Genomic DNA, 26,811 nt, shown 5'->3' with positions numbered 1-26,811 from the left:
GACCTCATGAAAGTCATGGACTCATGTAAATATGCCATAATGATGCAAAGTGAAAGCAGAGCTTTTACTTGTACTGTAAAAATGCTGTAGCCTGATGTTCAGTGTCCTCATATCTGTGTATTTATTGCCTGTCTCCCCAAGTATGTGACTTGAACTAGAGCTATTTGATGTAAAAACTATTGAATGTAAAAAAAAGGACCAATAAAGGTTAAATAGGTCATTGTGTTGCTTGTTCATTTTATGAGGGGGTTGAATCCGGGGTCAAGTATGTTTAGTGTCTTTGCTTCACAGGGCATCAACATGCCCACATACACACAGCAGTAAATCCTTCTGAAATAAGAAGAATGGGAAATACTTTTATGACAGCAAGATAGTTTAAAGTGATCACTTTTTTGACTCTTTGGCTCATTTAAAGACATTTACAGTGATGTCATAATTAAGATGAATAAACAAATCTGTTTTGCAAATATTCTAACACCACTGTGTCATAAATTGAGACAAGCGCAAATCAAAAACACTGTGAATTGACTCATCTGTTTACACATCTGTGCACTCTTTAGACCTTCTGGATTTATTACAAGAAATTCGAAGTTTACATCAGATGTGTTTGCACTTTAACTAGCATTCATAAACGTTATAGGCAGAAAACTGAGCTATATCAAGTGCTCACAACACTTTCACACATTTCTCCAAATTTATGCAACCATCCACTTACCCCAGATGTAGATGACCAGCTGACACGTTTGATCCACGTTTTGCTTCTTTAGTTTGAAACGGGACCTAACTATGCTACAACTAGAGGTCAATACATGCCCAAGTCTTTCTTGCAAATGCCTCCCCAAAACCAAAGCATGCTTAAAATGTGAAGCTGTGTTTATTTTTATAGTTTACAGTAATTAAAACTGCCCTAAACCTCATATAACAAGTCTGTGTGACCTCAATGAAGACTTGGGTGTGGCTCAGACAAGTTGAGAGAAGTTTTGAGGTCGTACTTACAGAAGAGCTTTGAGTCACTATGGGGTCTAGCGTGTATTAACAACATCAGCCTCATGTTTAGTTCCAGCGCTAAGCTACGGAAGCTTAATGTTTCGGATGGTTGACTGCGTCTGGGGTAAGCGAACAATTCAGTAAATGAGATTTTTTTCTTTTAAATATCATATATTACATTCCTGACAGCCACAGATTGTAGTTCCCCAGCACTTTAATTCAATGATTAAAAAAACTGTGAAAAGAGAATAGCCTCAGTCTGACCACACTACACAGCTCACTGAACCGACATATTACCATCGAGGGGTACCAGCATCAGGCCTACAGCAGCAGAAAATGCACACATGGAATTATGCAGTGACTAAAGAAAGCAGCTTCATGAGGAGCCACTTCAGATGCTTTTCCAACATTATTAGAGAAGTTTCTTTGGAAATAAATAAATACATTAGGCATCAGGGCCCCTAGATAGCAACCGGTCTGCTGGCTTCATAAGGTGATTGCTTGCCACTGCTGGTCCACCCTCAGACCACCCAGATTACTGTCCTGCATACATACGAGTTTTTAATCACCCTAAACAGATCTTAAATGCACTCTTATTTTAGAAAATTAACGCCCTCAATCACTTGAAAATTCAGCTGTTTGCAGAGCCTACAGGCTTCATGTTAGCATGTATATTTTAACTACGTAATAATTCAATTATTAATGAATGGGGGCCCACCCAGGAGGTGAAGTGGCTTAGAAGACGTATGTGTGAATGGGGGCCTAAATGTTGTCATTTGGTTCCCGTTAGTCAATGTAATCACATCAATCTGTTTGAAACCTTGACGTAATTACAGAAACAATTACAAATCTCAAAAAATACATGTCATGAACGGACAGAGAAGGAACTTTTGTGCTTTGTTGTAAACACAAAGCTGATGAAAGCATTAAATAAGAGTTAAGATAAGAGATAAGATAGACTTTTATTATCAAACTGGGGGAAATTTGTGTTGTTACAGCAGAAGACACAGTAAGCAGATAAAGAGCAGCAAGGAGACAAAGAGGTGCATCATACAAAATACAAAATATAAGATATGCTATAGGAATAAATAAATAAACAAGGCGTCTGTAAGCAGAAAAATACAAAATATAAGAATAGAATTAAGAAACTATACAGATTTACAGTTTACATGTGCAGTTGTATGGATATTGCACATTTCTGAGCAGGTAATGACTGGATATTGCACAGTAATGATTACAGATATTGCACAGAACTTGCGTTTGTATTGCACTTCTATATTGTATTGTACCATCTATCAGAAGCAGATACTGCACATTAATTAGAGGTAGCATAAGATACAGGTCTATGTAGTGTGTTCCTGATAGAGTGCACTATGATGGAATGAGGTGTGAATCCATAGTGTGTTTATGATGGAGAGTGTCTGAGTTTCTGCTTGGGGAGGTTCTGATTGTAGAGCCGAACAGCCGTGGGGAGAAAGGAGCTGCGATATCTCTCTTTCCCACATCGCAGGTGGAGGAGCCTGTCACTGATGGAGCTGCCCAGTGCTGCAACTGCCTCCTGTAATGGGTGAGAGGGGTTGTCCATTATGGATGCAAGCTTGGCCAACATCCTCCTCTCCGCCACCTCCCCCACTGGGTCCAGCACACAGTCCAGGACAGAACTAGCCTTCCTGATAAGCTTGTCCAGTTTCTTCCTGTCTGCTGCTGTAATGCCACCACCCCAGCAGATGATGCCATAGACGATGGCTGATGCCACCACAGAGTCATAAAGTCATATAAAATGGACTGGTAAACTGCAACTGCAGACTGCAAAACACTATTATGATTAATATAATAAATACCTGTAATATGCATACCTCACCTCTAGTATGAAGACAACATGTAGTAAAGCAAAATTTGCATTATTTGATTAAACACCTGGTGATAAATAATAAAAATAAGAGCCAATCTGCAGAAAGCAACAGCCTGCTATAAAAGCTAGGAAATTTAGTAAATCTATCATGTACAGTTCCTTATTACCAAAAAACTGCACTTATCACTCTACCAAATCAAAAACCACCAGATTCAAAAAGAACAAACTCAGACACACTCAACATGTTTACTTTACTACAACTGTTCAATTTTAATTTTTCTTCACTTACTTAAATGAATAAATTGCAACACTGTACCAAAAGGCCTTCAGTTGACTTACTTTCTAGTGTTATCTCACTGCCTGCCTGTGAAAACTGCCAATGGAGACGCTTCGTTTGACACCTTATTTCTTTATGTTACACTGCCCCCTACTGTGTCCCAAGATTCACTAGGAAACAGAGGCTGTATTCACAAAGCTTTAGAGTAGAAGTGCTGATTCAGGATCAGATTCATGTCTTACAGTGAGCTTACTGACAGGAACAGACCCTACATCCGCATTCCTGCTCTAAGGTGCTTTGTGAATACGGGCCCAGATGTTCATGAAGTACGATGGGCACCACTGTGCTTTAAACTTTTGGTTGATGAAATCATGTCAGACATTTTTCCATCTTAAAAGAGACTTTGAACGATTCAAATGAAAACTCAAAATTCAAAAAGACAACAAATAGAAGAAAATTTAAATAAAAAAAAAACTAGGATGGCTGCATAAGGGCATCAGCTGCGTTCACAGTTAACAAGTTACATTAAAAAGTCCTGATTAGTGCTTTTTATGTTTTAAAAAACAAGGTGTTTTCTATTGTTATAGCAGAGCAGAGCACTGTGGCCTTTAGTTGTAGACGCCTGTGGGAAACCATTAAGTTTTACAGTTGTTTGCAAAAGTTTAAGCACCCTATGTCAAATATGTACATTTGTGATTTTCTAAATAAAAATAAGTTAAAACAGCATCTACACACAACACACTGCGCACTTTAATATGCAATTAACATTTATTCACAAAACTTAAGAGACTGAAAAAATACAACATTAAATACAGGCATGTGCAAAGGTTATGGCCTATTTTTACGGAGCCCAGCTGGTGACATCCTGTATAAATAAAAATAATGCGTGGCCATGACTTAGTAAGGTGTGGGAACGAGATCCTAATGCGTGGCCACGACTAGGTACAATGTGGCAACAAGATACTAATGCGTGGCCAACAACTTAGTAAGCCGAGACCTCCTTCCCATGCCTTACTAAATCACAGCCACGACTTAATCATTTCATTGCCACACATTAGGTTCCCATGCTTTACTAAGTCGTGGTCATGCATTATTTTTATTTATACAGTGAAAGGGTTAACTCTGCTCTAACTCTGCTCTAAGTTGATTTTGCAGCAAGCATAACTGCTGTCCTTGGCAGTTTGCACAAACAACTTGCTCCTCTTATCCGGAAAACATTCCGTCCAGAACCATTTGTTCCCTTTTGTGGGTAAGATGCCATTAGCGGGGGCTCCGTAAATTTTATATTTGCTTTTTTTCTAATTTTATCACATTAGGAAAAAAGTAAACATAAAATATGAAATGTGCTGTAAAATCAATCAATAGAAGTTGTGTCAAAATATAATTTCTGCACTTTTTTATTTGTAGAAAAATGCTATAGTTAAGTTTGTTCCCTGTAGTGTATGATATGCATAACTCCTTTCCTGAAGGTCAGTGTCCGGCACAGTTCGGTGATTTTCCTACTCAGACAAACCTGACACAACTTATTTGTCAATTTCCAGGTTAACTATGTGTGCTTAAGAAGAAGAACCACCAAACTGGAGTCTTTCAAGTTTTGCTTGCCCATTCTTTCTTGCAAAAGGAAAAAAGATCTTGCAAAAGATCTCTAGATCTTTGAGATTCTTGGGTCATCTTAAATGCACTGCTCTTTTGAGCTCTATCTACAGGTTTTCAATGAGGTTTGGGTCAGGGGACTGTGAGGGACATGGCAAAACCTTCAGCCTGCACCTCTTGAGGTTGTTCGTTGTGGATTCTGAGGTGTGTTTAGGATAATTAGCCTGTTGTAGAAGCCATCCTGTTTGCATCTTCAGCTTTTTTACAGGCGGTGTGAAGTTTGATTCTGGTAATTCATTCTCCTCATGCCACTGGCTGCAGCACAAGCTCAAAGCATGACTATTCCACTCCCGTGCTTAAAAGTTGGAGAGATGTTCTTTTAATGAATTTCTGCACCCTTTTTCCCCAAACATACTTTTGCTCATTACAGCCATGTTTCATCGCTCCACTGATCTTGTTTGCATCAGGCTTGTTTAGAGCTTCTTTTGCAGACTTCTGATGCTGCATATTGTGGTGAGGATTCAGGAAAGGGTTTCTTCTGATGACTCTTCCATTAAGATCATATTTCTGCAGGTGTCGCTGTACGATAGAACGGTGCACCACCACTCCAGAGTCTGCTAAAAGACCTGTGGGTCTTTTGCAGTCAGATGGGGGTTTTGATTTGCCTTTATAGCAATTTTACAAGCTTTCTGTCTTTCAGACCTTAAATTGACCTCCACCGTCTCTGTTAGCTGTCATTTCTTTATTACATAACGAACTGAGGAAATGGCTAACTGAAACACTTTGCTATCCTCTTACAGCTTTCTGCTGCTTTTAATTTTCACAGTGCTAGGCAGCTCTTTAGAGGCCATGGCTGCTAATGTTGTGAAAAGGTTTGAGGAGAGTATTTATAAAGCTTTGAAATTTGCATCACCTGTATTTTTACTAACTAGCTAACTAAGATCTGAGACCTTGGATAAAGACATCTGAGAGTTCAAAGCTCTTGGGCGGCCCAAATGTTTGTGTGGTACTCATTTCCTTTTTTCACTCTAGAACTGTACAAAACAAAAATAATACACCAATCTTGCTTAAAATGTTGAAAAGAATGTTTTGGTTCGGTTCATTTTATGCTCACTTAACTGCTCATAGTAACAGAAATTTTGATCAAGCGTGCCCAAACTTTTTCATGGTACTGTAAATTACATAACTCTCAGCAAGCTTTTCTTAATTTGATAATGGTGCTAGTTAGGAAAGTTTGTTACACTCTAGTTACACTCTACATATATATATATATATATATATATATAAACATTGTTCCTACTTATGTTAGTTAACTGTAGGAATAAAATGTTATCTTAGTTTTAGGGTAGCAATCTCCCCTGACAATCCACTAACATGACTGTGCCAACTCATAACAGGAGCTTGTGTGATTTAAAAGCATCGTTCAGCAGTTAGTTAGCTATAGGCTACGAATACATAATGTCAATGCTGAGTGTTGAAATATTAGACAGGACACGTCTGTGATCTACTCCTTCATAAGATGAAGGTCTGAGTCCTCGATTCTTCAAAATCCAACAAGTAAGGCCAAATCACTGATCCTGTCTGTTCCATGTGCCTTCACTAGCATTGTTGGTGGTGTCATTTACCACTGCCTCTGGCGCTGGGTCAATCTATATGTGATGTGATACGCTCACCAGATCTAGGCAACAGCTCAGAAGTTTTGAAGCTTTTATCTAGTATTATTTTGTATTCATCTATATATTTCTTGAAACAACTCTAAAGCCTAAATGCTTTTCCTGTGCTATATCTTTACTATTAAAACAACATTTTAAAAATATGAAACCATGTTGATGGAAGCTTTAAAGAAGCTGCAGCAATTTCCAGCTGGTATCATTGCTTCCTTGTATGTGGCAACAATCTTTTGTATTCTGCACATGTCTAGGCTATGGGTTAAATTGATTTTTAAAAAATGCAATCACTTGAAACCTTCTGACCAGACGAAAGTAGAATGACTCACCTCAGCAACTAAAGAACACAGTACTTACAGTGAAGCATGGTGGTGGAAGCATCTTTTAGAGCTGCTTCACTTCAGCAGGGACAGGGGATCTGGTCAAACTAGATGGGAAAATGACGAGCTCCCAAGATATTGTGGCATAAAATCCACCAGCCTCTGCCAGAAAGCTGAAGATGAGGAATTTCACCTTCCAACATGGTAATGATCCAAAGCCCACATCCAAGCTAACCAAGGAACTGCAACAAAGGTCTTTAGTAACACAAAACATTTTCAAAGAACATTCACACAAAACTGACTGCCTTCTAAGTACTGTTTTCACTTCCCTTTACAATTACCCTATTATTAAAACTTTTAAAATTATTCAAACTTTTAATATTATTAAATTATTCAAACTTTTTTGTTGTTTATGTTCTGCCCTGCAATGGACTAGTGATTTGTCCAGGGTGTTTCCTGCCTTCCGCCCAGTGGCCACTGGGATAGGCACCAGCACAACCCTCCCTGCGAACCATGAGGATAAGCGGCTTAGATGTGTGTGTGTGTGTGTGTGTGTGTGTGTGTGTGTGTGTGTGTATACTTGGCAAGGGCTGATCATAACTGACCTTTGTACATTTTTATTGCATGGTTGTATCATTTGTAAAAGTGTGATAACAGGTTTGCTTGAAATCATTTTTTTCCTCTGTGATTAAAGCAATGCCAAGTCTGTCGTTCATTGCTGACAATGCATGGGTTAAATGACAGACTGATAAACCACGAAGAAATGCAGCTTTCAGTATGTTCCACATTCGTCTTATCAAGACGAACAACAGGTGATAAACGTTCTGTACTGCATTTAGCTAATTCATGTCCTGTTAACATATCACCGAACAGATGCACATAATAATCCAATCCTTATATCATTATTCTAGTGTTCATGTAAATAACATACTCCAAATTCTTAGAGCTGTACCTGCTCCTACATCATGCTACTTCACTAACCTTTACAGCACCAGACATAAGCTAACACTAATACTATGACTAAATTTTCAACAGGCAAAGATAGCCCTGCTCGAAAAACCATGCCTGGTCACCAGCAAAACCATATGTTGTGTTTTGCCGCTGGACAAGCATAAACAAGTATAGACCAGCTCAGACCAGCACGGAGCGTACCTCGTTGTGAGACTTGCATTGGATCATACCACTCTGACTTAAGCACCACTGTAAAATTGTCTTATTATATAATGCTAGGTTTGCTGGCTAGCATCAGCTATCCTGGCTGACTAAACTGATGAGGCCAACTAAATATTACGGGCCACTGTGGGATACTGTTATTTCCAGATGCAGATTCCAGATAACATTTTTGTAATTTTCCATGTTGTTCTCATTGCTAGTACTACTACTACTTCTCTCACTTTAAGTTAAGTGATACTTTTTTAATCCCACAAACAGGGAAATTCCACCTCCGCATTTAACTAATCCATGAAATGAAACAGCACAAACACACTAGTGAATACACACACACTAGGGGGCAGTGTGCACACTTGCCCAGAGTGGTGGGCAGCCCAATCCACAGCACCCAATCAGCAACTGGGGGTTAGGTGTCTTGCTCAAGGACACCTCAGTCATGGACTGTCGGCTCTGGGGATCGAACCAGCGACCTTCCAGTCACAGGGCCAGTTCCCTAACCTCCAGCCCACGACTGCCCCAATTAGCAACAGTTAACAACTAGCAATGACAAAATAGTAGGATTTCCAAAAACATATACCTAGGGTCAAGTACTATGTAAAAGTTTGAGGCAGCAGAGAAATTATTTAAAGGTCAATCTGGTCAGTAAGCATTTATTTACTCAGAAAAAAAACGAATATTACAAATACATATTAGTAAAATAATGAATGTTTTTTATGGACGTCAATGTTTTATCATTTCCAAACCTGCTCTTTCTAGCAGCACAGTATTGAACGTAAACATCATCCAATAACTAGTTAGGCTAAAAAGCACTTTATCATGTTACATCAAGAAATGTCATATTATTGTTTATTGTTAATATAATTTCTCCCCACTGGCTGAATTGCAAGGAAATTAAAACTCAGAAGATCTTCCAGAAGCAGAGGCAGTCAGTGTTTGTCTGGGTTACTCGTCATTCTTTCTGATGTAGTTGTTCTTTCCTCGCCTTGTGTCTGGGTTACTCTTTGTGTTTAAGCCCTGTAGTTAGCTTGCATTTTGCATTTTTGCTGGTTTGTTATTGATATTAAAGTCTGCTCTGACTTATATCCAGCCTCCCTGCGCATTCCATACATGACAGGTAGAGCCCGAGAGTCAATTTTGTTCCAGGTTGACTTTAAGTAATAATCTGATGCAGTAAAAGATGAGTTGCTTAATAAAATGTCGACCTGTTCCATCTGCAAAACTGAAGTAATTACTAAAACATTGTGAGGTTGGGTAGCAATGGGTAGAAAGGGGGAAAAATATTATAAATAATGGAAAGTTAGATTTGAAAAAAAGAGATTGTAAATAGTAATGCTGAAAAGGTGCTTAATGAATATAATGAAATTAGTGACACACTTTCTCATACATCTAAAGAAAGAGAGGAGATTTCATCCACTGGTCTAAATAAGCGATAAATGAATAATCCCCCTCTAAAGTTATTGTCCTACCTTCTCACCTCCTTCAGATTAATGCAATACTGTGATATTACCTAAGATGTAAAATGATTAAATTACATATACATATACACTATATGGATAACAGTATTGGGACACACCTCTTAATCAATGAATACTGATATTTTAATTCAGTCCCATGGCCACGGGTGTATAAAATCAAGCACCTAGCCATGCAGTCTGCCTTTACAAACATTTGTGAAAGAATGGTTCATTGTAAAGTGCTCAGTGAATTCGAGCGTGGCATTGTAATAGGATGCCACTGCTGCAATGAGTCAGTTGACAAAATTTCTTCCCTCCTAGATATTCCACAATCAGCTATGAGTGGTATTGAAAAGTGGAAGCGTTTAGAAACCACGGCTACTCAGCCACGAAGTGGAAGACCATGTAAAGTTACAGAGCGGGTCGCAGAGTGCTGAGCAGCATAGTGCAAAAATGTCGCCAATGCTCTGCTGACTCAGTAACTGCAGTATCCAAACCTCCTCTGGCCTCAACATCAGCACAAAAGCTGTGTGTCTGGAGCTTCTTGCCATGGCTGAGCAGCTGTATGCAAGCCTTTCATTACCAAGCACAATACCATGCATCAGGGGGAGTGGAGTATAGCACGCCAAGACAGCAGTGGAAACATATTCGGTGTAGCAACCAATCATCTGGCACTGATGGATGAGTCTGGGTTTGTATGTCAGAAGAATGTTACTTGCCTGACTGCATTGTGCCAACTGTAAAGTTTGGTGGAAGAGGGATAATGCTATGGGGAGTGTTTTCCAGGGGTTGGCCTAGACCCCTTACTTCAAGTGAAGGAAAATCTTAATGCTTAAGCATACCAAGACATTTTGGACAATTGTGGGAACTCTGTGGGAACAGTTTGGGGATGGCCTTTTACTCCTCCAGACTGTGCCCCAGTGCACAAAGCAAGCTCTATTAAGGACAATTGGGTGGGTTTGGTGTGGAAGAACTTGACTGTCCTGAACAGAGTTCAGACTTCAACCCCATCAAACACTGTTGGGATGAACTAGAACAGAGACTGTGAGCCAGGGCCTCTCGTCCAACATCGGTATCTGACCTCACCTCTTCTGGATGAATGGGAAAAACTTCCCACAGACACACTCCAAAATCTTGTAGATTGCTTCTTAGAAAAGAAAACCTGTTATAGCTATAAAGAGGGGACCAGCTCCACATATACGCCTATGGATTTAGAATGGGATACAAAAGCTCTTGTAGGTGCAATATGTAAGCGTCCCAATACTGTTGTCCATATAGTGTGTCTGAGACACTCCAAAATGCCTTGGATTGCAAAATGAACCAGAGCCCCCCTGAAAACAATGCAAGCATTGTAAGTTTGCTAAAAGTCTGCTGTTCAATCCACATTACAATTCAAGTCTGTTGTTTAGAAGACATAATTATCACAGTTTACAGTTTATTTTATATATTTTACATACAACCACTGGTTATTGTTATGTATAATGATGTTCTTCCCCCACACTGGTACCACATTAAACACTGGATGTTGTGTTATGGGGGAGTCAAATCAGGCAGAGCTTCGTCCTAAAGATAACGGTAATCTTTCGGATGAAGCTCTGCTTGATTTCACTGTAGTATGAACTAATGTATGTAATGATTGTATGTTTATAAAATAATAAACAACAATATATATTAAAATAAATAATTCCATTATGCATCCTACATCTTGGGATGTTATCATAGCCAAGACATCTTAAGAACCGTGTCTATATCCCATCCTCATCGCCACAGGGGCAGTCATGGGCTGGAGGTTAGGGAACTGGCCCTGTGACCGGACGGTTGCTGGTTTGCTCCCCAGTGCCGACAGCACATGACCAAGGTGTCCCTGAGCAAGACACCTAACCCCCAATTGTTCCCGGGTGCCATGGATAGGGCTGCCCACCGCTCCGGGCAAGTGTGCCCACTGTCCCCTAGTGTATGTGGTGTTTCACTTCACGGATGGGTGGAATTAAAAAAGTATCACTTAACTTAGACATGTCTTCATTTATAAAGATGTCCTAACACTGTGTATGATTCACAAAGTGTGGTTCATCTGTGCAAAACCCAATACCAAACTGTTCATATGTGTAATAACAATAATTGTGTGTGCAGTAACTCAGAGGGACAGTAATTTAAATCATTTTAACTGCTTTATACTAGATGTTTCATATTATCACCACCACTTTACTGTATTCATAAGTACTTAAATCTCTTGTACATATTGCAAATTTCTCTTTATCTTTGTCTTAAATTATTAAAGTGTTTATTCTTTTAGATAAATGGCTGCAACTGTAACAACTGCAAAGTCCCTCTGGGATCAATGAAGGATTCTGATTCTAAGAGGTCTTTATAATGTGTCTTTAGACATGTCACATTATGAAGGCGTCTTAGGACATCTTGAGGCCTGGTGATGGCTGGGTATGAAGATCTAAACGTCTTGGATCAGAGAAATAACAGAGCCGTGTTTGGGAAAACGCTGCCATTGTGGCGTCTTAACCACAGTCGACTAAGCACGAGACCGAAAGGCCTCGGATGAATGGCTAACCCGTTTGGTCACGTGTCGCCGTCGTCCGTTCGGGGGCGTGTCCTGCGGTGCCTTCTTCACTGCCCGTGGCTCGTGGCTCAGCGGCTCTCTCTCTGCGTCGAACTGCTGGTGAGTCGCTAGGACCTCTTTTCGGGCTGTTTCTCGCCAGTACTTTCCGCGCTTTCCCAAACTAAATGGACTAGTATCGCTAGCGGTAACATTAGGAGATGAAATGTTCAGTTAAGCTCGGTTATCCAGCGAGCTAAGCTGGCTAATTATCGAGCGCCGCGCGGCTCGAATGTCCGCCTTTGTTCAGATCCGCTCCGTTAGCCTGGTTGGCTAAACAGACACGTAGGCTTGGCTGAGGACCACATAAAGCAGAGGTTTTGGGAAAATAACGTCGAGTTTTACGTTGTAAGTTAAAGAACGCTCATTTATCCGCTTAAATAACGTCGCTTAAAACGGGGTAAATTAGTCCGCGGCTGTTTACCAACGCTGGCTAGCTGAGTTAGCTTAGCTGAGCTGCGCGTGCTGGGGTTGTTGTAGCAACCATCTTAGCTGGCTGACCGTTTTAGCGACGTTACCGCTTTAAAGGGAAAGCGTTTCTACCAGCGTGTTCACATGGTCGATTACACGGTACCGGTCATATTGAGGCAGACGGACGGCTGTTTTTCAGTCCCCGTTTGTCTGTAATGTCTTTCCCCGCATTGAGCGACTTCTCCGCTGTGAGTAGCGGCGGTGGTGTGGCTGTTAAAAATGGCCGCCCGGTTATTCTCGCATCGCTTGGCGGTACGAGGTTAAATCGCTCGCAGAAGGCTCCCAAAAAATGTGTTATTTCGGCTGTGTGAACTGTCTTCGTGTTCTGTTCTCCTTGGTCTGACCGCCTCACGCTTAGGGTGATGGCTAACATGGTCTAGCGCCGCGATAATGACGCTGATGCAGCGAACGGTCGGCCTCGGTTAAAATGTCGGCAGAGAAGCGGGTCGAAAGCTCGAAGCTCGTCATTTGTTTTGATTGCTTGTCGAGAGGAGAAGAAAAGACAAGCCTATATACAAACTCAGTAGCTCAAATCTAAAAAAAAAAGGCACGGCGTTATTCCTGAGAATTGTAAAGCTCGTTTTTTGTCTTCCCGTCTGATTTAATTAAATTTGTCCTGCGCCACCAGGAGGCTTGATAACATTGATCTGCTACAGCAGCCTCTCTGCTGGCTGCAGCTCTGATTTCGTAACTGTCCTTTTGCGCTAAAAACTATTAATAAATCACAAGGTGACCTTCATATTTATGGTTAAGAGCGTTTACTTTTTAGTGTAACGTTATTTCGGTGTATTGATATTACTAACCTTGTCGTTGCCCTCGAACCATATTGATCGTACGGTTACAGTTAGTTATGTAATCGCCGTTTTTTGTGTGTTTATTTGTGCTTAGTTGTTTTTAGCAGCGAGTTCTTTCGCACAAACTATCAAAACTACACACCATAATGTGGTTATACAGGTAGAATGTGCTGGTGTGTTGTCCCATGTAAGTGGATCTTTTGTGCTTACTGTAATGCATCCAAACACTGACAACAAATAGCTCTGTAGCTAGTACAAAACAATCCAGTCAGATTGATTACATTTTTTTTTGTCCAAGAATACAGAGATGAAGCATGACTGAACCATTAACCACAACAGACTGGATAGCTATTTTTGTCATGTATTGCTAGGGCTGGCTGTCAGTCTGTAAGAGAATGACGAAAGCAGCGTTGTTGTTGTTACAGGGGGTACAGCAGAGACAGGAGAGTGGCAGGCAGTCTGAGTCATCAGTGATAAGGCACCTCTCCTGAGCCTGCTTGCATCAGTCTAGACTGCACTGAGCTGCTTACAAGGGGGCACTGCAATGTTGGTGGGATGCTGCATTTCAAGGGGCAGACTTAGACTGAAAATTGAGCACAATTTGAGACAAATTGTAGTTCTTTTAATGTTTGCCTGGTAACAGAAACAACCACCATTTCAAAGTTAAATATTTCTTGTCTTGTATGTCGTTTTTAGCACTACTAGACTTTTACTTTGGGGAAGGGGGAGACTGCAGTGTTTGTGTTATATTTGTACTTGGCAAAAGTATCAGAATTGGCACTACTAATCTTTTGCCTTCTTTACATAGACAGGAGCAGCGATACTCTGCCACCTCGAGATTAACACTGCCAGCCGCCAAACTGAAGGCCCACTTAATTCCAACCATGGTAAAACCCTTTACAGTGAATGTTTCAGGCTGTAAATTTGTTTTACGTTTATGAAAGTTATGCTATGCACAGCTCTTTGCACATTAACATAAATGAGTATTCCTCTTCAAATGCGGGTATCAAACGTTATGTATATCTTTTTTCTCTCCCCTTAGCCTCCTCCTCTCCGTCATCGCTCAATGCGCATCTTTGTGAATGATGATCGCCATGTCATGGCAAAACACTCGGCCATCTACCCTACACAGGAAGAGCTGGAGGCGGTGCAGAATATGGTGTCCCACACTGAGCGTGCCCTCAAGGCTGTTTCTGATTGGCTGGATGAGCAGGAGCGGGGCACTACAAAGCCGAATCCCACTGACTCTGATGGGGATGGAGAGAAAGAGAGGTGAATAATGGGAGATCATGTTTCCTGCCTTAGTATCTTTGTGCTGTAATCTAATGCTCATGCATAACCTGTTTGTATGCTGTCATTTGATTGCCCTTAAATATAATTGAATGCTCTTATGCTTTGCGGCACAGTGAAACCAAGACAGTGGAGCAGCACACGCGCACCCTGCGTGGAGTAATGAGGGTTGGCCTGGTGGCCAAAGGTTTGCTGCTGAAAGGGGATTTGGGTCTGGAACTAGTGCTGCTTTGTAAGGACAAGCCCACAGACACATTGCTAAGGAATGTGGCTGAGAACCTTGGTGTACAACTCAAGGTAAGATGGTTCAAGTATATTTCTTTATTTTTCATATATAAATAAAAGCAATTACACAATGCAAAAAGGTTGTTTTTGTGGAAGGTATGCAGTGGTATACTTGATTCTGTAATACATTGGTGCTGGGCAAGTAAAAAGCACTGTAATTACCATAGTACTTTGTATTTTAAGTTAATTTTAATTTCAACAAACATTTTAAATGGTTCCCACTGAACGCAAGGAAGTCTGTTAAACTCGTTCTCTCTGCTCATATCCTTCCAGCTTATTACAGAAGATAAGTATGAAGTCACTCAGAATATCCGTGATGCTGCCATTGTGATCAGAAACACCAAGCAGCCCCCTCTCACTCTTACCATCCATCTTACTTCACCTATCGTCAGGGAGGAGGCTGAAAAGCGGGCTGCTGGAGGTTGGTTTGCTTGTCTGGGCCAATGGGTACACCCTCTTGAAAGCCAAGAAATGGGTCGAAGTAGTTAGATATTGTTTATTGGGCCTTCAATGGAGCTAGGGGATGTTGTATGGAGCAGTCATGTACTGAAAGCTTGCTATGTTTATAGCTGCCTAGAGCCTCATAGTTCCATGTAATGTGATGTACATTTTTGATGGCCCAATACACAGTAAATTAAAAGTTAAAAGGAAAAAAAAAAATAAGGAAAGGATGAGGATGGGGTGAAAAAGCAAACATTCCTTTCCCTTTAAGTGCAACCAGAGTTCCATATAATGAAGGCTTACTGAGAATTAAGAAGAAAAAAAACACAAACCTTGTTGTTTGCATGTGTTTTATATACTGAGAAATTGAACAGTTTGCATTGCAGCAAAAATGAGTAGCGGGGATTGCTAAGAGCTCTGGTTGCTAGGACCAGCAGTAGTCTATTGACTGTGCTATTCTTCCAGTTAAGAATGCGAAGGGGTTGTAGATAACGCTATGGCTGGACGTTAGTTCGTCCCAATTAGTCAACGGAAATATCTACAACTGTCTATAGAAGACAAGATGCATATCAAGCTGCAAGGAGTTTGGGATTTATAAGAATCATGACATTTGCTGCGCTGATAACTGGGTTTGTAATCTAAGGAACAGGCTTGATCTAAAGCCTAGCCCTATCTGTGACCCCACTTTTAGACGAGCCTGTTTTGGGGCCTGAGAAGCCATCAGTTTTGCTGCAGTGTGGACTTGTTTTTTTTTGGTAGTACCTTATGTGCATCATGCTACTTTTGCCTGTGGTTCAAAATCTGATTCTCTCTGTCAAGCCTTCTAGTTTGTCAATTTTAGGGACGCTGGACCTTTGACCAACTGGACGCTCTCTGTCTCGGAAGGGGCAAGGCAGTACACCCAGAAAAAAGAGATAAAAGGGGGTGAAGGGGAGGGGTTCTGCCCCCCATGGCAGATCATTGCACTCAGCCATCCTTAACTCCACTGAGGCATCATGTTATGCTGTTAGTCAAACACCATGAAACCCTCCATTAAACTGACATCCTCTCACTCCCATGTACCCCCTGCATGCTTCCATTACCCTTTAAGGACTTTTATGGATACACACATCACTGGGAGTGATGGGGTGGACACATGTAAGGAACTTTAGTCTTCTCTTGTGTGTTCCGGTGTTTTTTTCTTTTCTTTTTTTCTTTTCTTTTTTTTTTGTTCTTTATTTTATTTTTATTTATAAGTGCCCATTAGCACAGGGAGGGTTGGTTTCTTGAATAGTTTCCAGTGGGGGAGGTCCCCCTCCCCTTCCCCCCGCTGCCTGTGGTAGGGGTCACTTGGCTGCCTCCTCCCCCTGGCCGTGAGACAGAAAAAAACCCCTTGGTCAAACTGTACCTTGTCTTCTTATCCCACCCGCCAATAGAAACGCTATCAGTCAACGATCCCCCGGATGTACTGGACAGGCAGAAATGCCTGGCTGCCTTGGCGTCTCTTCGCCACGCCAAGTGGTTCCAGGTTTGCATCTTGTCTTTATTTGTCTTCTAGTAGTTATTTGTTTTTTGTTTTTGTTTGTTTGTTTTTTTTTGTTTTGTTGGTTGGTGCTATCAGTTTTTTTTTCATATTTTGGGTGTGAATATTTGTCAGGCTTTCTTTATTCTGTATCGCCTGCTGTCAAATGTTGCGTTTTGAAGAAAATCTTTATTTTCGTAGCAGTGCCCAAAAGAATTGTCACTGTAAATATAGTGCGACTGACTTCTTAGACACCTCAACTTAACTGTCATTTTACATTAAATGGTCTGTATATTTGACAAATATTCCATCTTTCTTGCTAATATCAGGTTTGCAATATCTCAGGTGCAATATTTCTTAAGATAAATTTCTTACCTTTCTACTTGAATGAAATGTGTTTAATACAAGCTTCTTGTAGAACCTTGCGTTTCCATATCACCTGACTGTGATTTTAATGCTGATGTAAACCACACATTTCTTAACTGTTGTATGCCGTCTGGCATCTCTGGCTCTGTAATCTTGTAATTGCTCTACCTTTGTAGTCTGTTTCTTGTCCTTCACTATGTAACTCCAGCCTCACTGCTCTATGCTGTAGCTCTTTGTGAACCCAAAAAGGGAATATTGCACCTTTGCAGATGTTTTTTGTTCCTTTGTGGAGCTAATGGTCTTCGCTTTCTGGAAACCTAAGAGACTATTGAAAATAGTTTGGGAATCGGAATTTTTAGTACGACTAATTGACCATCTAAAGATTTTTGGTCGGTATGTTAAAGCTACTCAAAACTGCAGACTCGTTTTGTCTCGCTGCCTGAACCGCATAAATTCTTTGCTATTTTTGATATGAACTGCCATAAATGCGATTTGTTCATTCAGTCAAATAACGTGTTTGTTTTATTTAACACGTGTCACTTCACTAAACATTAATGCTAGCTATACTGTTCCCCTTTGTCTCATATCGTGTAATGTGGTGTTTGTTAATGAGAAGTTTTTAAATGGAGGTCTGCTACGTCTCCTTCCTGCTTGTGTCTTTAGGCCAGAGCCAATGGACTGCGCTCCTGTGTGATCGTCATCCGGATCCTGAGGGACCTTTGTGCACGTGTCCCCACCTGGGCCCCACTTAGGGGATGGGTGAGTTGCTAGCTTGCTCTCATTGACCTTGAACTGTTGGGGTGTGTGTGTGTGTGGTGTGTGTGTGGTGGTGTGTGTGTTTTTTTTTTTTTTTTTTTTTTTTTTTTTTTTTTTTTTTTTTTTTTTTTTTTTTTAACCTAGCAGATGTGTGTTTGAGATTCACTTATTTATATAGTGACCGATTCTTTTGTGCTACAGCAGCAATATTTTGACTTTGTATTATGAATAGTGTCAAATGCCCAAATTTAAATTTAACTCATGTCTGTGAATTAATGGGGGAAAAATTCCACATACAAAAACCACTGATGTTTAGCATTTTCTGCCTTTTTATGAAGCCTTTGGAGCTTTTGTGCGAGAAAGCCATTGGTACAGGAAACCGACCAATGGGAGCAGGCGAGGCTCTCCGAAGAGTTCTTGAGTGTTTAGCTTCAGGAATCCTGATGGCAGGTAATTTTCAGCCTCCCTGTAAATAAAGGAATGTTATTGACTGTACAAAAAATATTGATCCTGATCCTTTTTTTTTTTTTTTTTTTTCCCCTTCATAGATGGTTCAGGCATTTCTGACCCCTGTGAGAAAGAGGCAACTGATGCTATTAGTCACATGGATGAACAGCAACGAGAGGACATTACCCAGAGTGCTCAGGTAATGTACACTATATTGCCAAAAGTATTCTCACCCATCCAAATCACTGAATTCAGGTGCTCCAATCCTTTCCATGGCCACATGTGTAAAATCATGCATTTAGGTGTGTAGACTGCTTCTACAAACATTAGTGAAGGAATGGGTCACTCTCATTGCTCAGTGAATTCCAGCGTGGTACCGCAATAGTGAAACTCAGTGAACAGTGAAAGAAACTCTTAATGCTTCAACACACAGATTTTGGACAATTTCATGATCCCAACTTTTTGGGAACAGTTTGGGGACAGCCCCTTCCTGTTCCAACATGCCTGCGCACCAGTGCACAAAGGAAGGTCCATAAAGACATGGATGTTTGAGTTTGGTGTGGAAGAACTTGACCGGCCTGCACAGAGTCCTGACCTCAACCCATAGGACGCCTTTGGGATGAATTAGAGCGGAGACTGCGAGCCAGGCCTTCTCGTCCAACATCACTGTCTGACCTCATAAATACTCTTCTGGTAGAATGATCAAAAATTCCCATACACACTCCTAAACCTTGTAGAAAGCCTTCCCAGAAGATCTGAAGCTGTTATTGCTTCGAATGGTGGGCCAACATCATATTAAACCCTATGGATTAAGACTGGGATGTCACTCAAGTTTGAATGATTGTGAAGGCAGATGAGCGAATACTTTTGGCAATATAATGTATGGTGTGTATATATTTCTGAATGCAGTATAGAGGATTTTTTCAGAGGGCTCCTGAGTGACCCAACTATCAAAGCCTCAGCCCCATCATCTGGAGATTGCGAGTTCGATCCCTGGTGATGCCACAGCCATTCCTAACCAGTAGTCCAAGAGAGCGCAATTGGCCTTGTTCTCGTTGGGTAGGATGGCCCCCTCTTCTCCCCCAATCACTCAACGCAGTGCTAGTCAGCGCAGTTGACTGCTTTTGTCTGACGTAATGGATCTGGCGGTTAGTGCTTTCCTCCAAGCACGTTCGGCTGTCCAGTGACGTTGCATGAGCAGCAGTTCGAAAAGAAGCGGTGGTGCTTCACAGGTCTTGGAGGAAGCCTATGCTAGTCTTTACCCTCCTAGCGTTGGTAGCATTGTGTGATTTCAGTGAGTCCTAACTAGTGAATAGAATTGGAAATGACTAAATTGGGGAGAAAATTGGGTAAAAAAAAAAAGTAACAATGTTTTCCTTTCCCTTGTTTTTGATGGACAGCATGCCTTGAGGCTTTCAGCATTCGGGCAGCTTCACAAAGTGCTTGGTATGGACCCTCTGCCTTCTAAAATGCCCAGGAAACCAAAGAGTGAAACTCCCATTGATTACACAGGTTTGTTAAGTGATCCTCAGTGTCAGTTATTTGTGGCTTGCAGTAATGTATATTTTGTATTGCTTTGTTGGTGAGTGTAAGAGTGCAAGTTCTTAAACACTGGTTAATACCAAAACTGATCACTTTTTTTAATTTGTAACTTTTTTTTCATACTTTTACAGTTCAAATTCCACCAAGTACGACCTACGCTCCACCTATGAAACGGCCCATAGAGGAGGAGGAGGGCGGTGATGATAAGAGTCCTAACAAAAAGAAGAAGAAACTGCAAAAGAAATGTAATTGCACCTTGTTCAAAATGGTCATTTGTTTGGCCATAGAATCTCTGAGATTCTGTAGACTCTGTTTGCACTGAAAGCTTATGGTCAGTAACAAGTTTTTTGATTGCATTGCAGCTCCAGAGGAGAAGTCAGAGCCTCCTCAGGCTATGAATGCTCTGATGCGACTGAACCAGCTTAAGCCTGGACTCCAATATAAGCTCATTTCTCAGACTGGCCCAGTTCATGTGCCAGTTTTCACCATGGCTGTGGAAGTTGACGGGAAAACCTATGAAGCCTCTGGCCCCTCTAAACGTACTGCCAAGCTACATGTGGCAGTTAAGGTATATGTTCTGTCTCTTCTGGATTAGAATGTCAAACAGCATCCCAGTGCAATTTTAATAAATAGATTTTGATCAAATGTATCTTTAGTGATGAAATAAGGCATGTGATGTATAGTAGATGTTTGAGCAGCTACGAAAGATGGTTTAAAAACTGACAGTGAAACTTTTGCTATTAAACTGAGGTAATTCTGCCATGACTGGCTCCATGAACATTAACCCATCAATTTTTGTGATAGGTCTTGCAGGATATGGGTCTCCCCACAGGGGTGGAGCAAAAGGTTGCTGAACCAGCAAAGGCTGATGATACAGCAGCCACTGCAGAGGAGGACATGAAGCAGGCTGACACGCTGACTGAAGCGGATGCCCCGCCTGCTGTGACTGCCAACTCTGAGCCTGCCGAGAGTGCTGAGGTAATAATGATCATATTGAAAAGGAGTGGGTATGTAGGCTGGAAAAGTGTTGGCTAACTGAAGTGGAAAAAGTTTAGAAGCGTGTACATCTTACTAGAGATGTCCTGAGCCAGGTGGTGTATAACCCCTGACCCTGTTGTTGTAGTCGCGTGAATGGTATGGCAATTGCAGTTAATAAACTAATGGAAAATTGTGTGTGTGTGTGTAATAGTAACACTTTTTTTTGTGTGTCTGTGTGAAAGGTGACTCACTTAACACTGACCCAAGTAGCTTTTGGCCTTTTTGCATTGGATCTTTAGTATTTACATGTATGTCTTTATAATGTAACTGCTCTATCCTCCCAGTTTACCTGCTGGTGGAATTCTCATAGATGAGGAGCATTAGATTAATATTTTGTGCTGTCTTATTCTTTCAGAGTGCTCGGCAGCAGGGCCCTATTCTGACCAAACATGGCAAGAACCCAGTGATGGAGTTGAATGAAAAACGTAGAGGTCTCAAATATGAACTCATCTCCGAGACGGGTGGCAGCCACGACAAACGCTTTGTCATGGAGGTGAGACGGTGTTTTATTTGATCTGGAACAACCACTTTCCCTACACACTTGTAACTTGTTTAATATAACAACTCAAATCATTTCAGCTGATTTCATATTTGTGCATAGTACTAGATAAAAAGCTTAGAGGACTTAAAAAAATTTTCCGCTGTAAATCTAGGTGTTTAGGCATGTCTTTAGTTAAGCAACTGATAAAGCCATCTCAGTAATGAACTAGTAGCTGGTGAGTGTATCTGCTCATTTAATTACTTAGTGCAGATGTTTTTTCCTCAATGTTGTTTTGCTTTTTAGGTGGAGATAGATGGACAGAAGTTCCAGGGAACAGGCTCCAATAAGAAGGTGGCAAAAGCATATGCAGCGCTGGCTGCTTTAGAGAAGCTGTTCCCAGAAGGCTCTGTCTCTGAGGCAGCAAAGAAAAAGAAATCCATGGTAATGGCATCCTATCTCGTGTCTTTTGTACCATGCAGTGATTGTTCAGTGAAATCTCTGAAGGTTGTGTTGAAGGTGGGCCAGTGAAACTCAAGCATGTTTGCTTTCTCTGGTTTACACGGTTTAGCTAGTTAGTTTTTGATCCTTAAGCCATTATAGAACTACTAACCCCCCTGAGTTACTAATGGTGCTTATGTAAATGATGGCTTGTTTGTCAGATAAGCTGCTCAGTAACAGCGGGGATGCCGCTTATTTTAAGCCTTTTTGTCTTGTTTTCTTACTGTGATTGGGTGTGTCTTTCAGAATGCTCCAGGATTTGGGATGATGAGTGGACCAGTTGATGACCCAGCAGTCAATCCTAGAGGTCGGGGAAGAGGACGGGGTCGAGGCAGGGGCAGAGGTTTTAATAATAGTGGAGGATATAATCAAGGTATGTAACTTGCCTAATGACATTTAATTCATGGCTTTTGCAAGTTTGTCTCTGACATGCATGTTGATGCTAAAGCCCCAGTATTTAGTGCTTAAAACAAATGTATTTAACAGCTCGAGTTAATTCTTTTCTCACTTCTTTTAGGTGGTTATGGAAGTTATGGATATGGGAACAATACTAATTCTGGCTACAGTGAGTATTTCTCTTTTTCACCCTGGGTATATTGAGGACCCCCCACCCCTTCATCTCCCCTACTGTGGTTTTTTTTATTTATTTATTTTTTTTCTACCACAAGACTCATGAATATTTTGGGTGATAATATTGCCTTTCTTATATTCTGTTTATTACACTTATTTTTTTTTTTTATTTTTCATTTGCAATAGAGGTTTGAGAATGGAGTTCTTAGACATGGAGTTTTTTTTTTTTGGGTATTTGTTTGTAAATGTCTATACTGGAAAAGCCAATGTGAAATGTTTTCCCTTCAAGGTTGAATAATTTTACATTTCTCTGCTTTGTTAAGCCATGGACTGCAAACTCTTGACTTTTTAACATTTCCTTGATGAACAAACACGTTGCCAACCCCTAGTGCCATTTTCTGAGGAAAGATCTCCTTGAGGGTGACAGGAGCAGAGAAATCTAAAAAAAAAAAAAAAAAAAAAAAGACTAGTCTTAAACTGACTCAGTTTGATGGCTGATTGAAACCATTGACTTTTGCCATTTTTATGGCAACACAAAAAGCATCTAATACTGTGCTTCTCTGCTCTGTCTCACTCTTTAGGTGACTTTGTCTCAGACTGCTATGGCTACAACGAGTTTGCGACAGATGTCTGATGTTTTCAATAAACACGCAAAGCGTGAATGACAAAAGATGCAGGAAAGAAATTGTAGTAGGCAATATGAACGCGATCCATGACAAATTATCAGTGTACTTCAGTCCCCTCAATATTTCCTTACCCACACCCAAAAAGCCTGCACCCAACACTCGTCCAGCACTGTGGATTCCACTGGGACTGAGCTGCTGCTTCTTCCTGCAGAAAACAGAGGAACACAAAAAAATACCCTTTGCTGTTGTCTGCTGAACCTGTCAATAACACGGCTGCAGATTTGATGCTCTGACTGGGTGGTGACTTCAAAGGCACCAGTTACAGGACAATGTGGACACATTGATCGTGCTGTATTGTTCAACCTTTGAATCTGTGCCAAGGCACTGAATCACTGTTTTTAAGCCTCAACCCCCCACCCCACCCCCCCCCCTTTTTTTTTTTTTTTTTTTTTTTTTTTTTTTTTTTTTTAAAACAGTTAATTTTGTAAGTTTAGGGTGATTTCTGTTGCTTCCAAACATTGCCATACATTTTAAATTCAGTGTTGTACTCGTGTGTTTTCTTTTTTGAAACTGTGGTCATTTTTCTGGTGAAAGTTCACCAAACTGAGTTATGAACCTTTTTCGTGTACCATATGAAATGCTGTGAAACCATACAAAGGAGACCTAATACCTGCATTTACAATGTTTGTTTGTTTATGGAAATGTTTTGTAACTTCTGTTTCATTTTTTTTGTTTAAATAAACATGAGGTCCCTTTTAAAGCCATGCAAGATTTATGTAAGCTCTTTAATTATTTGAACGTTAGTGTTAGGATTTTTAGCTTTTTGGCCATGATTCTGAATTTCTTGTGGCTTTTATTTAAATCTTTTAATAGTATATGTGCAGTGTTGTAGTGCACCTCAATTAGAATTAGTTTTTAAATGGGTATCCACAAACTTCGTGTTCATGCCAAAACCTTTGTTATTGTGTATCTCTTGACGGCAATCCAACCAGAACAAAGCTCCAGTCATCTTAGATTTCAGAGTGTGATCACTCCTGTGAACTATACGGTCATTGAGCTTGCTGAAGCAAGCCACTTTCATTGTGGGCCAGAAACCATCAAGTTAATCAATGTTCATTCTGAAACATCTCTACACATCAAGGACTGAATATTTTGTCTCCATTTTGCTTCATGTTTGTAAGACGGTTGTCTTTGGCAAGATGGATTAGAATGGGTTTTTTTGTATCCAAGTTCATTGAGATGTAGCTTTATTATAAACTGTCTTGGCTGAACTACTTTAGCACAGAAAATGTGAATGAACATTTATTTTATACGACGGTAGTGATGAACAGGAGATGGGCTTAATGCATGTAATAAAGCATGACCTGCTGTTTAAAGATATGCAAAGACTATTCATTGGTCATGCGCATGTATTATCTGAAAAATGTGATGACCTGAATAATTTGACACTCATTACTTTAATTGTTCTAATGGGCCAAGTGACTTTGTCCTTCAGATTACTACAATAATGGAGGAGCCAATGGAGGATCAGCAGCTCCAGCTCCTGGAACTGTAGGCCCAGTGTCTAACACCCCAAGTGGTGGAGCTCCAGGAACAGGTGGTTTTACCTCATATTACCAGAGTGGTGGCTACTCAGCACCACCTTCAGTGACCAAATCCCCTGGTAAGAAGCCTCCAATGCACCAGGGCACCAAGCCTCCAGGAACAGGTGCAGCTCCAGGGTCCTATCAGGCCACCCCACCACCAGGGCAAGGCTCCTACAACCAGTACAACCAGGGCTACGGGCAAGGGAAGAAGAACTTCGGCCAAGTTCAAGGTGGCGCTGGAGGTGGGGGTTATGGCAACTACAGCACGGCATACCCATCCCAGGTGACTGGCGGAACAGGGGGTCAGGACTATAGCTATGAAGGTAAGATGTTTCCTTGGGGATTAGACACTATAGTACCATATGAATGCAGTTTTTCCATGCATATGTAAGGTAGCAAGGCAGCAGTAATGTTTGACGGAGTGAGCATAAATTACATATGAATCAGATAGGAACTGGGACTGGGTGCTTGATTTATGCGTCATACCAAAAACGTGTCGGTCTGGTGGTCATAAATTGGGTTTGAAGATTGGCGTGTTGTGTTCACCACATGTCAGCTGTATGCTACTACATACAGAAGCTCTTGGGTGTCAGTTTGTGCAGGATTTATAAACTGTGGCCATTCCTTCTGTTCATTTTAATAATTACAGGCTGTGTGGCAATGCTGTCTCCCTATATAATCCCTGTATAAACCTTCGTTTTTTTTTTTAAATGGTATACAAGGATATTGTATTAAAAACTAGTTTTTAAAGCAGTCATTTCAAATTGCTCACATCTGAATCTTTTAACTTCTGAACAGGGAATTAACTCGTGTTTTTTATGTATTTCTTAGGTTACAACAACCAGTCAAATTACAGCGCACAAGGAACCAACCAGGGTTACAATGCCAACTCGGCCCCGTACCACAACGCTGGAGTGGGCTATGGCCGCGGGGACCCCAGCATGAACTACCAGTACAGATAGACTGAACCCCACTCAAATGTGCACCTGTCATCACCCTTTTTAGCTTGTACATCTCTTCTGAAGTAGCAGTGGCAACTGTCCTCACCATCAGCTTCTGAGTTTATTTTGCCCAGGGACACAAACTGAAAACTGGACTGGGGGAGGGAGGGACCTTAAAGAACCCTAAGTGTTCTAATTTTCTGTGCTGAATGATCTGTTCTGTGGTCTGTTTTAATGTGTGCTTATTTTTATTTTTTTCTTACACTTCCCTGCAACTACTGCCCAAAGGGGAGAGAACCACCCCAACTCACATGCATGTTGAAGACCTGATGTTCATGAAAAACTTTTAATTTAACACATTTCCTTTTTAATGTTTCACCTTCTTTTTTTTTTTTTTTTTTTTTTTTTTTTTTTTTGGATATACTGCAGTGCTTTTATTTCTGCCAGTTCTTTAAATATAATTGCAAAAGATGTGAAACTTCAGTTCAGGTCTTGGTAGAATTTGATGTGCTTTGGGATGGGGAACTTTTTTATTTTTCAGGACCTTGTTTAAGAATGTATGTTTGTATGAATAAAGACAAGACTTTTATTTTGGAGGAAATCCATACTCACAAATGTGTTCATGTGTTGCAGTTGTTGTCTTTTCTAAACAATCTTTGCAGTTCTGTGTTCAACTGTAATGCACTCAACATAGAAAGACAGCAGAACAGACTGTCCAGTTGTTGGTCAAATAAATGAAGCGTCTGCTTAGAATGCTATATTTTCATTGTTACTGCGGTTTTCAATATTTGTGTAATCTGGGTTTGACCGGCAGAAAGAAGGAAGAAACTGAGGACTCTAAAGGGAAACCAGTGTTTCTGGACAGATATTAAGATTCAAATTTGCAAGTCCTCTCGATTCATACCAAGTGTAAATCTGCCACAAAACCTACTGACTTGTCAACTCTTGGGACAATACTTCCAATACTAAATGTAAAGAATTGATCTTTGCAGTAAAATAAATGCTTTTAGTATAAAACTGATTTTATCTTTTTAGACACAGTGCCTCATGGACGTGGCTTGACACATTTAGCGGGCAAAGGATACTCCACGAGGGGGCCATAGGCCTCTGAGCTTGGGCATCACTTGTGGTCAGCAGATTTTTCTATGGGACAATTTTTTTTTTTTTTTTTTTTTTTTAAATCAATTTATATTAAATGACCATCGTTCCCTGTTGCAAACAAGATATATTTTGTCTTAACCCTGCATGCC

General features: G+C 40.7%; 1 protein-coding gene across 2 annotated transcripts; it reads left to right on the top strand.

Annotated features, from left to right (window-relative positions):
• The first annotated feature begins 11,898 nt into the window (after positions 1-11,898).
• Positions 11,899-26,319, top strand: ilf3b (interleukin enhancer binding factor 3b). 2 transcript variants are annotated; one of them, XM_017705655.2, is made up of 19 exons: positions 11,899-11,991; positions 14,002-14,080; positions 14,236-14,465; positions 14,600-14,780; positions 15,042-15,189; positions 16,625-16,716; positions 17,740-17,835; positions 18,171-18,282; positions 18,381-18,478; positions 19,680-19,791; positions 19,953-20,066; positions 20,184-20,389; positions 20,626-20,799; positions 21,215-21,352; positions 21,644-21,781; positions 22,085-22,211; positions 22,356-22,403; positions 24,530-24,943; positions 25,452-26,319. In XM_017705655.2, exons 2-19 carry the CDS (start codon positions 14,078-14,080, stop codon positions 25,580-25,582), a joined length of 2,562 nt encoding a protein of 853 aa, XP_017561144.1. In that variant the 5' UTR covers positions 11,899-11,991; positions 14,002-14,077; the 3' UTR covers positions 25,583-26,319. The 2 variants fall into 2 exon arrangements, with proteins under 2 accessions (XP_017561144.1, XP_017561145.1); XM_017705656.2 differs by lacking the exons at positions 24,530-24,943; positions 25,452-26,319 and adding an exon at positions 22,990-23,803.
• Positions 26,320-26,811: the final 492 nt, after the last annotated feature.

This window comes from Pygocentrus nattereri, chromosome 14 (genome assembly GCF_015220715.1).
Source record: "Pygocentrus nattereri isolate fPygNat1 chromosome 14, fPygNat1.pri, whole genome shotgun sequence".
In the NCBI taxonomy this organism is placed as follows: domain Eukaryota; kingdom Metazoa; phylum Chordata; class Actinopteri; order Characiformes; family Serrasalmidae; genus Pygocentrus; species Pygocentrus nattereri.
This window is presented reverse-complemented; position numbering and strand designations above follow the sequence as displayed.

What these genes read in the sequence shown, in the direction of transcription:
- ilf3b (XM_017705655.2), top strand. An exon ending in GGGCCCCACTTAGGGGATGG is followed by an intron (nt 17,836 to 18,170) that starts GTGAGTTGCTAG and finishes CTTTTTATGAAG; the next exon opens with CCTTTGGAGCTTTTGTGCGA. An exon ending in ACATTACCCAGAGTGCTCAG is followed by an intron (nt 18,479 to 19,679) that starts GTAATGTACACT and finishes TTTGATGGACAG; the next exon opens with CATGCCTTGAGGCTTTCAGC.